Here is a 13,370-nt window from a genome sequence, read left to right as displayed (position 1 = left end):
TCCCTTAGACCTAAAACTTTTCAGGGGAAGGGAATATTTCTTGCTGTGTTGTTTCTTCAGCATAAGATGATGTTGATTTTGGCTAGTACATACTAATTCATAAATAAAGAAGAAGAAATGTAAATGTCAAGACTGTTGGACTAGGTCTGTGAGTTTTTTCCATACTGCAAACTATAAAATGAATTAATACTTCAAGGTATACATAGGCTGTGAGACTGTACAGTTTTTTATGCCCTGGCCCAACAGAGCACAGCAGCAGTTATGTGTATCAGCATAAAATTTGTAATTGGAACCTGTCAGATGAGAAAAATCCTTTGAAAGTGGCTGAAATCAAGGATGTTTGCATTCAGATGTGCATATATGTGTGTGCCAGAGTACATATAGTTCCAATTTAAAAAAAAAAAGTTAACTGAAACATTTATATGCAGTTCTATATGAATTCCTTGTGTGTAATGTGGTCTCTGGAGATATCAATTTTGGCTACACAGTATGAAAGGAAAGAAAAAGAAACCTGTAACATTTTATGATATTTTCAAGAAAAAAATACATAATTCTCTAAAATACATGAAATTTTCTATATAAAAATCAGTAAAGCAAAGACAGTATCATGTTCACATTAGCAGTTAAGATGTAATTGGTAGTCAGTAGCACCACTGAGGCTTGTAGTGTTGCCATTTAGTCTGTGGATAATATGACCACAGGAGATCCATCCACAATTTTTTAACTTTAGCTCTGAGAAGTTAAATATATCTTAGGACAAAGCATGGCTTCCCAGATACTCATTTTGCCATCACACCATCTTCTAAAAGGGGATAGGGAAAACCGTGAGAAACTGTCTGGAGATAAACAGTGACAGTGAGAGGAAAGAAAGAGACAGAGAGGGAGCACAGCAAGGGCAAAAGCACATGGGGAAGGAAAATCTTCTGCAAAAACAAAATGCTTTTAGAGAATCAAATTAATTGAATGTGATAAAAGACCACTGAAAGGCTAATGATCAGACACATCAAGATACAGAGGATAGGAAGAGAAAAGGGGAGATGTGAAAAATATATATATATATATATATATATATATCATGCTTTATTGTTTAAATAAGAATGCTGAGTAAAATTATACTGAATTCACAAGATGTTAGATAGGTTAGAAGAGCATGAATGCAGTCATGGACTTGTAACTATATTTTCCAGAGCTCTGTAAATCCTTAATAAGCAGATTTATTCCAGATGACACATTGTTGGGGAGCAATGTGTAGTGAATACAAGTTCTTGGTGCTGAAAGCAGCTAGCCTGAAAGTTTAAAATGGTTCATTTTACTGAACTTGTGTCTGGTTGACAGACACTGGAAATGACTAACTGTTCAAGCCTGTTTCTTATTCAAGACAAGTAGAATGCAATATGTTATATGGTATGGCTTGTGTCTGAAAAGGAAATGTTGCTTGTTCTTCCATTTATAAATTTAAAAAAAAAGGATACTTGAAAAACATGAGCTAGACATACAAAAATATGAGTCTTACCATGCCAAGAGACACCAAAAATTAACAGTCTTCTATCAAAACAATTAGATATAGAAAAAATATAACATTGGGTAGTCTTAAAGTAGTCACTTAGGAGTGGACATAGCTTTTTGCTAGTTACCCTTGATGTATGCTCTGCTTTAAACTTGACTGTGTCCTTTTATTGTAGAATCCAAAAAGTAGGTTTCAGCTTGGACGTTATGAGACCCTGAGAATAGGATTATAATGAAAACCATTCTCCAATCTTTAATGTGATAGTTCCTCATTCTCTCTCTCTCTGCTGTAGCACACACACTGTCAAAGGTATCCTATTAAAATACAGTACATTCCCATGATCTATTGCAGCATCATCTTCAGAAACAGAGCATCGTTTAAGGTGAGCAGGGAGCCACTGTTTGTCATTCCTGCCAGTACAAGAACTAGGGGGCATGAAGCGGAAATAGCAAGTAGCAGGTTCAAAACAAAGGAAGACATTTCACCCAAGATGTAATGAAGCCTCAAATGGGAGGTAATGTTGCTAAAAAATAAACATATGTTCAAAAAGTGACTCTTCATGGAAAGAAAATCAATCAGGAGCTGTAAAGCTTTGGTGCAGGAAGTCCTTGAACCACAAGTTCAGGACTAGGAGAACGTTCTGAGAAAGTATCACTATACACTTCCCCTGCTTTTATACTCTTCTCTAGGCAGCCAGTGTTGGTCACAGCTGGAGACAGGATACTGGGCTAGATGAACCTTTAGTCTGGCAAGATGCAGCCATACATTTCCATTAGTATTCCTAAGCATATATTTTACATAAAAGGCTATGATTTTTGCAAACTTAAATATGTATAAGGTAGGAAATGCTATTTATTTTACAGTTACTATTTTTTTCTTTTTTCTCTTAATTAAGAATAGCAGCCCCAAAATACAATTGGGCTTTATTGTGCTAGGCATTGTATAGGGGTAAAAGGTGCTGCTTCAGCTGTCTGTGCCTCCCTGCACTATGGACCGGTTGACAAAATGCTGGAATAGCTCTGCTGCTTTTATAATTAGAGAGAATTACTTAAGCACTAAATCCACTGAGCCCTGTTGTGAAAGAACAGTGGCTTGTTACAAGTCTGTCACTCATAATCTGGCGGTGTCAGAATCTACCCTTAAGGTCTTGTTCCAATATGCCAGCCATTGCACCTCTGCAGTTTAATATTTGTAATGGTGTTTTATTTAGAATGCAACCTGTAATTAAGGAATCTCATTTGTAATGCAAATATCTGTAAAATGTATAATGAAGTGTGGCAGTTTGTACCATTGGGCTGATTCTGTTACTCTAAGGCACCTTAACACTTCTCTGACAGTACCAAGATGGCCTTAAAATGAATGTAAATTATGTATCTTCCTTTTTTAAGGACTCTACAGTGCCAGAGAGATGTAGAGGGGCATTAGTTTAAATGGTAATCAGACCTTACAGTCACCTGTCTCAGTCTGTGTGTGTGTGTGTGTGTATGTATGTATATGCAGGCGGATGGATTATTACTTTTTTATTTGTTCTTTTTTTTTAATATTTGCTAAAGAGTTAAAGTACCACAGAATGAATTTGAAGGGGTGTAAAGGCAGTCTTTGGATCCTGTGCTGCATAGTCCTGATATTAGGATGTAAAAAGTTACATGTAGGAATGAACAGATATGGTTTTCAAAATAAAATATTGTAAGCAAAGACATACAGATCGAAAAATTTGGAGGTGCTGCGGAAATTTCTCTCCGTTTTTGTAAAAATGCATGTATGTAAATCTATGAAAGAGACCACACTGCAGGTACAGCCTGTAGGCATGGGCCTACACATGCCTCTTGCCATAAAGCAGTTCTGTCAGTCCCCATTCATTCCATGTGTACTAACACCAGATTACAGAGCAGGCTCTTCTCTGCAAATTGGTCATACAATCACCTCTTTGCCCTTTGTGCAGATTGTGGATGGGAAATTCAGAATATGAGCCAAATCCTCCTGTAAACACTGCCATAGACTCAAGTGGCCTTTGAAGCAGGTCCTTAGTCACTCCATCCTACTTGTTTCGTGCTGTTTCCCACTTTTCTCTCCTTTTTTATTTTGATGCTAGGAAGGACATTTTAGGGGAACCCATGAAGACAAACCTCACAATAATCTCTGATTTATGAGTTTCCTATTGGCTTTTAATGTTTATTTCCAGCATTTCATTCCAAAGGACCTACTGTAAAGCCTGAAATACTATAGCAGGATCTTTTGTCTACCAGTCTAACTCTACAGTTAAGGCTATGAGATAGATACCATAGGCCTGATTTTTGCACACAGGCACACACTCAACCTTCTGTTATTCTCATAAAACCTCTTTTCTGCAGATAACTACTTCTCACAAGATGTTTCTGCCAGAGCTTTAAATCTGAAGGTTGAATGGGTCATCCACTATTAGTGAAGTTCAGGTCCTGACCCAAAGCCCAGAGCAAGATGAGTGTGAAGTTTATCACTGATTTCACTCAGTTTTTTAAAAGGATAATAGATTCCCCTTAGAGAAGAATTTTCAGAAAACACAAGAAAAAAATCTCTCCAGATTTCCCCCATTTTGTATTTTCCTGTTCAAAATTTTGTTCCTGTTTTACAAAAATTGTAAAAAATTCTAATTAGTTCTCACTGAAAACTCTTGTTTAGGACTATGTTTACTAATTGTCTTTTTACTTATATATTTTTTATTTTAGAATTATTTAATATATTTACTCTTTTTGTGCAAAGCCAGAGATTTTTAATATCAGCAAATGGCTTAGCATGCCTTCTTATAATACCCACCAGAAAGCAGGAGATTGATGCTAGCAATTTTCCAAATAGTATAAACTTTACTAACAAATTTAACAATTTCTAAATGTCTACAAATAGCCTGCAAAGGGAACTTCCAAATTAGTAACTGAGCACTGAGCTTACAATCTGACTGATGCAGTAGGTACCCTTTGCTTCTGCAGAATGTAAGTATAAGAATATGGATCTGCATCGTTTGTATGACTGGGGTTTAAAGTTACTATTTTATCATGATGTAGTCTTTCTCTAGTAATAACAGATGGTATATGGCAGTTTTGAGGGGGAATCTTGACTTTCCCAGCTGTGTTGTTTCTAATTGGTATTGTTATTATTATTAAATGCTGAGCTGGTAGTACATCCTGTTAGTTGCCTGAAACTTCCCATCATAATGCTTTTTACTCCTTATAATATTGCTAGGTGGAGGAATCATGTGAACTGCAATTTTTCATCATGCTAGTATACCTCTTTCTTTTTTTCTTCTATTTTAAAATGAAGCATGGGGAAAAGCTTGGGGATTTCACCCACATCACAAAGTTCTGATGACCTCTTCATGGAAATACTCCATGCCTCAGAGAAGGAACCAAAATTCAGTAAGAGTGCCGGGCAGTGCTCTTTGCCAACCTGGTGAAAATTTATGCAAATTATAAGGCTGAAGAATTGTGGTTTACACATCCTCGGTAGTGTTTTCTTTAATTTTTTAGTAGGCTCAGCTCTTTGGACACTCCTTATTAGTATGCATGAATATATGTGACCGGATTATATATGTCCCAGTGCTGCAGAACAATTGAGCATGCTGCAGTCAGGAGACCTGGGCAAAGATGGGCATTTTCTGCTGCTTCTGAATGCTCCATGCCAGGCTGAGACAGGGCAGCTGAGCTGAGAGCAGGATACCTACTTGGTCTTTCTTCTGAAATGATATCCATTGCCCTCGCTAATGTCCAGGCAGTGTGGAGGAGAAAAATACCTGACTGACTTGTAAAAGCCAGGTCAAAGGCAGAAAGGAAAGACTTAATTGAGACGTAGGGTCTGGAGAGATTGTGTTTGGAGCAGGAAGGGGAAAGTACTGATGGATACCTGTAGGTGCAGAGAATTTGCAGACTACTTGAACAGTTACCTTAGGGCTAGAAACAGTGCTGGGACTTTTCCGTTAGGAAAACTGGGATTAAGACTTAGGAGAGACTGTGAAACTCGCTACACAGGAAGGTCGGGGCTAGGAATAATCTGGAGAAACAAAAGCAAGGAGACCAACCTGTCAAGGAACTGTGTTGCAAGGGAGGACTGGGAACAGCTGAGCCAAGAAAATTTGGCAGGGGGCTGATGAAATGGGACACTACCAAGCTCTAACAGCTGCAGCTGAGATCAAGGGAAGCTGTACTTTATATGTACAGAACTGATTACAGTGTTAGGCATGCTGAAAAATTGGGTTCTTAATTGTGAGTATATTACTTCTGCGTAGCAAAACTGTTGTCTACTTTTTTATATGCTACAGCAAAGTTCCTATTGCTAGGTAGGTTGCTCAGACAGTATCTTCCTCTTTGTCTTTAGCACAATTTTGTTTCACAAAGAAAGCACAATTTGACCCATAGCAAATGCACAAAATTTTATGGCGTGGGAAGAATAAGGGATAATTAACATGGGATTAGTCTGGCTTTTATTACTTATCTTTGGAAAAGCCAGAAGTACTTTATGTAGGTCATCCCAAACAAGACTCAGTGAATGTTTTTTCCTCCCTACATCATCATCCGTTTTGTTTACGCCACACTAAAGGCAACAGTTAGCTCACACACTCTAAAAGTGCTAAATGTTGCTAGCCAAATTGCCTACTGGTGGGAACTGGGACAGCTACACAGGAGGAAATGAAACTGCTGCATTTTATAACCAGCTTATAGTTTCATCCTGGGCTGATGTTATTTTTTGTCTGTCTCAATGGCTGAGTTGGTTTTGTGCTATGAATCTTAAGTGCGCACACCTAGGATAAGGCAAGATGATCTGGAAGTTAAAAGTTTCTATCATCTAAGCTGCTCAATTTCAGCTGTGTTGTGGAATATCGGTGAGTTACTTAAGCCTAGGGTCATCTCACACCTTTTTAAATGCTTTATGAGGAGACGTGTGTACATAGAGGGGTTCTCCCCCTTCTGCGGGATCTAAATTGCCCTAGGACATGCCTTTTTTCTCTCCTTTAACAACTGATTCAGGCATCTCCGTTAAGAATCTGTAGAAGAGATAAGTGCAGACCCCCTTACCTTCAAAGGAATGGGAATACAGCACTTCCCTGCCTCAGAGGCTTTTGTGAAGATGGACACAATAAGGATTCTGAGGTGCTGAAGTGCAAAGGCAGTGCAGGACCATTGGCACACCTGAAACAGAGAAGGAGGAAAATTAGAACACTAATACTTCTCTTAAAATATCTGAAAATAGTTTTTGTTTGGATGAGAATTTTGTCATTTAAATCTTGCTAACCAAATTGTATATTATGAAGGAAGCCCAGATTTCCTCCTTTCTGCTGTGGTGAAGCCAATATTCCCAGGTGGAGTATACATAAAACATCATTTGTTTGTTTGTTTTGAAATATCACTAATCCCAAAGAAAATACTCTTGATCCTGGATTTGGATTTGTCTCATTTGGGATGAAATCCTGTATATTTTGGTGGGAAGTAAAATGTTCCTGTGACACAACAATTCAAAAAAAAATAAATGAAGCCAATCACAGATATGTTCACACTAGAAACAGCTTGAGGAAGTGAGATTCATGAGCAGACTACCAGTTTGTCAGTGAAAGGTACATGTTATGTGCCATTTATCATATGGGTTGGCAATCTATCACAGGGATAGAAAACACCACCTCATCTCATATAGATATATTAGTCAGACAACTAGACATGGTAAATGATGAGGATTTATGGTAGAGTTCAATACCTTCTGGCCTGCTTGTGCCTGTATGTGCAGCCAAACCTCAAAGGCCACTTTCCCTGAGATGAAGTCTGATCACCTGCCACAGCTGCTTGCCCAGAGAAGTAACTTAGCAAATGCATTATATTTTTGGATATATCTGTCTCTTGGTATCATGAATGTCATGGCTCCCTCTGCTATCATTTTTATTTCTGAAACAAGTAATATCATGATGCTAATTGAAAGAACTTGCTGTTTCCCACTGTGGTATTTCCGAAGAGAACATCTACTGTACACGGTCTCAAAAGAACATCTCCTTTCAACTGTGAGAGTATTTCCTAGAGGTGAAATTTCCCACATGGTCAGTGGCAGGTTAGTGGCCTTAGCATTGAAAATCTTGTAGAAACAGTGAATCTCATGCTAAGCGTATTCTTGCTTTTGCAAAATACATGCTGTCACTCTAAGGATAAGAAGTCTTTGCTATGTTAAGCTTATTGTTGCAAATATAATGGAAGTGTTCAAAATGGGGATGCCATCTTTTTTTCAAATCCAGCTGATATTAGGATGCTCATTTTGATGGTGCACTGTGTTTGAATGAACATCTGTTTGCATAGATATGTCAGTATTCCCAGTATCAACCCTTGTTTACATTGAGATATAATGTGGGAGCAAACTTTAAATCACACTATAAATTCTTTTTCTGTAAATAATGGATCCACACAATATGCATGCTGTAGATAAGATAATATCACTGGAGAAATTTTATGTGATCATGTAACTGAAAAATAAGATGAGGTAACTTATAAATAGACACATTTAAGATTATATATTTGACTGTCTTAGACAATTTGCTTGAATGTTGTGCATCTTTAACATTCTTCATTTTAAATATGTGTGTGTAATAATGGCATATGACTGTGTGCAGTATACATTTTTATACATTGCGTGTCTCTTTACAGGAAGGAGGAAGCAGCTTATATCTGTGTGTGTTATACTAGGGCATTGGTATCTGAATGTATGTGTGAACAGAGAAAGTGAGAGGGAGAAAATGCTCTTAAACTGACCAATTATTGTTAAAGCAGATGAGCCAGATATATCCAAAATCTTCACAGAAGAAAGGAAATGTTCATATTCTCATTTTTATTTATATGGAATTAAAGCAAAAGGAGATTCTAAGAGTAGGCCAACATGGTGTTGAAGACCCAGACATTTTACCCCAGCTCTTGTTTATGTCTCACAGTTTAACTTACGAGACATGCACAGCAATAACAAAAATTTGGTCTTTGTTCAAAAGAAACACTGGTTTTTGAGGAAGAGGAACACTGGGTTTTTTTTCCTTAATTGTTAGAGCTGAACAGTATGGCCTGAATGCTTTTTTTAATGTTGAAAATACATTTTGTTTTCATTTCCTCTCCCCCATCTTCTGCCTTTTTGTGTTTTTAGCAAACATTAGGCAAGCTGGAGAGCAGACACACTGGTTTTATTAAGCTCAGATATATTGTGAAGATGGACCATTCTTCACAGAAGGAAATATAGGTGAGGGGTTGCCCTAGAATTTGGGGATTCACTTTGCAGTATTTTCTCCACTTCCTGTTGTTGCCAGGCATCAGAAAAGATAGGTGTTCAAATATGAAGGTAGCTGTTTTCAAGGATATGATTTTGGGGGGTCTGGAGGAAAGAAAGGAAGGAGAGATTTGCTTGTTTATTCAGCTTCGGAAATTGTCTGCAGTGTTCCATTATGTTCCATTATTATAGCTCTAAGAATTTCACTTGAAAAATAGCAAAAAAGCTACAACAACAACAGCATTGTCCTTGAAATAGTTTGGATACAAGAGAAAAGTGTCTGGCTAATTATCCCCTGAAGATTTCTGGGCACTAACTTTTCCAGACCATGCAGGCCTCAGGTGGCAGTTGCATGGACCGGCTGTTTGCTTCACAGTGCATAATCCAGCGCAGCACTCAGCACACTGGTCCTGATACTTTGTGCATGTCATGCTATTAGCTTCAGTGAGATAGCTTGTGAGCTTACATGTTTTGCTGGACCAAAGCCAGAGTGCCTAAAATGTCCAGTATTGCTCCCAACATGAGGGGAATTTTCACAGGGTTGATCATACGCTCTTGCTTTCTGAGGCATACTGCCTCACCATTGCAGGATAGGTCCATTCTTAATGCAGGCTGCTTGCCAGCTATGGAGTAACCATGCTAGAGGTTGAGAGAGGCCGGGTGAGAGTCCAAAGGAAAGAGCTGAGGAGGCTGTGCCCGTACCCCTTGAGAAGAGCAGTCCCCAGAACGACCATGAGCACAGTGTGCTCTTCTCAAGGGGTACAGGCACAACCTCCCCAGCTCTTCCCTTGGATCCCAACACTAGCTACAGTACTGGCTGTGAGCCATGGAGAGGTGCAAGGCAGAACCTCCAGGACCGTCAGTGCAGCTACAAGCTCACACAAGTCGGGCAGGCTTCAGAGACAAAGCCTGAGACAAAATCACGACCCTGAGAAATGTAACAGGAAGAGCAAGCTACCCTTTCCACGTAGTAGGAGGCAACTTTTGCTGATTGCTGCTCTCCTTCACTTCTGTCAGCAACTTTGTGGCTTTCACAATCAAAATATGGGGGCCTAAAAGAAGCTGTGTCTCCTCCTTTTCCCCCACCAAGGCTTGGTGGTGCTCAAAGCCATAATGTAGCCCAAAATATTATTCTGTAACTGTTAATTAAGTATTTATACCCTCTTAGCTTGCAACCCAAATATAATCCAATAATTGTTCAGTGACTGCCTGGTTAATAGCCGCTGTGCAATTATAAACTTCTAGCCCAGTCATTTGTATGTAAAGCAGGACAGTAAGGTATTCTTGAAAACTACCTTGCTGTATTTTTAACCATATAAACTTGAGGTTGATTGATAATTCTGATAGGGGCGTACCAATGTCTCTGTTTAAGGAAGAAACAGAAATTATAAAATATTCTTTCTGGTTATTGTCAATATCAAGGTTTGATTTGAAGATTATTTGAATGTGCTTTGGAAAATGAAGTATGGGCTCAGCTGAATGATGATTTATAAAGCAGAATGAATGAAACTCCAACAAAATGTAAAAGAACTCCTGATTCCTATTCCACCAAAAGAAACCTTGATTTCAATAGAAGTTTTGCTTGAGCAAAGATTTGTCAAGATTTGGACTCTCATCTTTCTAAAAGCAGTCTCTCTTGGGGGCATGTTTTAAGATCTCTGTAGAGCAATAGCAAGGAAGAACCAGAAGGTGATCCAAAGCTCATTGAAATCAAAGGAGGTGTTTCCATTATTCAAAAGAAGATTAAAGAGTAATATACAGGAAAATATCAGGAATTATTCCATCAGGCTTCACAGGAAAACATTCAGCTGTAAGCATTATGGTTGACGGCAGCCATTGCACTTACAATTCCAAGAACAAGAGCTTTTCTTCTTGACACAGTATTAGAACAAGAAACTCCCATATTTTCCAATTCTTTTCTTAAAAATAGTGTCATAAACTATTACTTTATATCATTCTGAGCAGGACAAAAACAAGAGATTTTTAAATCTAAAAAAAAATGTATATAATTCATAAACTTTCACAAAACAATTTTAAGGTGAACTAATTTTTGTCAAAACTTGTAAAAAATTCTTATAAAATTAATAAAGTATTTTTTCTTAACTTTTTTTTGGTTAATAGATAATTCTATCCTTCTTATTGAATCCTTTAAAGAAATAAAGTATAAAAATGATGCATTTATTAAAAATCTACATTTTAGAGCAACTCAAACAGAACTTAGTTTGACATGTTAAGACCATAAATAATTTTTACCTTCATTATATTTTGTAGGACATTTTACAACAGGGATACCCAATTTTTCCTTTTAAAATGCCTTTTAAATAATCCAGCCAATTGTTTGGCTTTAAAATAGTTTAGTTCAGGAATGGAATTGGCCAGAAATATAGGGGGTTGGTAAATTTTTATCTCCCTTCTTTTCCCAGGGCTGAACTTTTATTCTCTTAAAACTACACATTTAAGTGACTCATGATTGGAGTACTTTCTTTTGAGATGCACATTTTGACTTTGAAGGGGCTTGATTTTCAGAGGAGCCAAAAAATACCTGTTTTCTGTTAATCTGACATCTTTGGATTTCTCAAACTGGGTATCCAGAAGCACAAATCCTGTTAAAAATGTAAGCTTAATACTGTCAGCTGTGGCTGAATGAGTAATTTCAGTGCAAAATTAAACTGGTACAAATACATAAGTCTCAAGGCATTGACTAATGTTCAGTTTAAGATGTTACATTTCCAGCTGTCTATCCCATGCCGCTACCGGAGATTACTATCTTCCAACAGAGGCAGCAGAATGGAAGTTGCTCAGTTCAGGGTACTAGCTTAATCTGTCACTGAATCTTGTCCACTAGAGCTGTATATCTACAGATAGCTGAAATACTGCTTTTAGTAAGGAATGACCTTATGCATCATGGTGGAGCATTAACTCTGAAACTTTGTGATTATTAAACATTGTGATTGTTGACAGTTTCATTGCTAGCCTAGAAGTGGAAAAAGGAGAGAGATAATCATAATACAATGGCCTGTCTGCCTCACCTCTTTACTTGCAAATGTTTTCTTTTAATCTCTTGTCCGGTGACTTGAAGGAATAGTGTTTGGGAAATCACTGCTACTCTGTCTGCCCCACTTACTTACACTCCTTGTTGCCTCATCCTGCAAGTTCTCAAGTTCTCCTTATTCTCTCTTGGTTGCACAAGGAATTGTAAAGAACATGTCTTTACGTCCACTCTTTCCTTACAGCTCCAGAAACAACTGTCTGAGCTGGATGAGGATGACTTATGCTATGAATTTCGTCGAGAACGTTTCACCGTCCATCGCACTCATTTGTATTTTCTACATTACGAATATGAGCCTGCTTCAGACAACACTGATGTAACACTGGTGGCTCAGCTTTCAATGGACAGGTAGGAAAGACCTCTTGTTCATCAGGAAGTGAAGGACAATGAGTATGTTCTTACAGCGTAAGAACTTTTCCAGAAATCCAGCTTTGTAATGCTTTAGGGAGAGAAAAATTTTATTTTCACAGAAAACTAAAATATCATGCTGTAAGACCTGTCTTAAATTAGGAGCAGCACATGTAGATATTACATATATATCCATACTTCAGCTCTGCAGTACACATTGGGGTGTGGACAGAGTTCATGGGAGGCTGAATACTGGAACAACAGAACTTGTTACCTGTCAGGATTGAAAGGCATTATTAGTTTATGGAGTTTTACAATAACTTAGAAAAAAATAGGAGACATTTTTGATGGATTTAGGCATGCAGTGGTAGCTGGTCACAAGTTTTTATATACAGTATTTCCCCATTAGGCAATGCTTGTTTTGATTTCATCGACAATTTCCTTGCAGAAAATTTCAGTTAATGATTTAATTTTTCTTATAATGAGAATCAAAACCGAACATTTTTGTTTCAAATTGGGTGATTTAAAATAAATAATTTTTAATTTCAAGGTGCTGGTGTGAAATTAAAAATGTCCTTTTGAGAGGAGTCATTGCATTTTTATACAAATGCTGATTTTTCAGGGTAATATTTCTAATTTAACTCTTTTTAACTTTCAGTTCTGTTGTAAAGTGGAATTCAGTTTTCAAATGTTGGTATTTCCTTTGGGGAAAAAAAAATCCATTTCATGCCAAGCTTTACTTGCACCTTTCTGATTCCCACTACTGCACTGAGTTGGCACCTTTCAGAAGCTCTGAAAGTACATTCCAAATCGGCCAACTCAGTTATATTTTTAACTGGTCAATCTCTTTTTCTTTCTGCTTATTAATTCAAACCTAATCCAAACTTCATTGTTGTTGCTGTCAGAGTAGGTTACAAAACAGAGCAGAACTACTTGAATATAAGCAGGTAGTGCACATACAGAATGCAACATGACATATGAGCACCGCCGCTGTTACACCAGGGGAAGGTCAGCAGTATTCCAGGGCGGGTTGGAGGAATTCAGATCAACAAAACGTTTACAGCCTGTTTTAAAAATAAGCACAAATGTTTCACCAGTACCTCGGCACTTCATCCTGCACATCCTATTACGATTTGCTATGCTCATCGGTGACTGTTCTATTGATTTTTAATTGAGGAAACATTTCTTAAGTGTTCAGAAACCTTTGAGTAAAAA

General features: G+C 37.7%; 1 protein-coding gene across 4 annotated transcripts in view; it reads left to right on the top strand.

The window, feature by feature from the left end:
• Nucleotides 1-13,370, top strand: part of LARGE1 (LARGE xylosyl- and glucuronyltransferase 1) — a 285,687-nt gene that overhangs the window by 251,132 nt on the left and 21,185 nt on the right. For all 4 annotated transcript variants that reach the window (XR_010886140.1, XR_010886141.1, XR_010886139.1 and 1 more), the window contains one exon: nucleotides 11,992-12,155. Coding sequence is in view for 1 of the 4 variants with exons in the window: in XM_067309055.1 (XP_067165156.1) it covers nucleotides 11,992-12,155 (164 nt within the window). In the remaining 3 variants the exon portion in view is untranslated. The remainder of the gene's footprint in view (nucleotides 1-11,991; nucleotides 12,156-13,370) is intronic.

This window comes from Apteryx mantelli, chromosome 1, assembly GCF_036417845.1.
Source record: "Apteryx mantelli isolate bAptMan1 chromosome 1, bAptMan1.hap1, whole genome shotgun sequence".
NCBI lineage: Eukaryota > Metazoa > Chordata > Aves > Apterygiformes > Apterygidae > Apteryx > Apteryx mantelli.
This window is presented reverse-complemented; position numbering and strand designations above follow the sequence as displayed.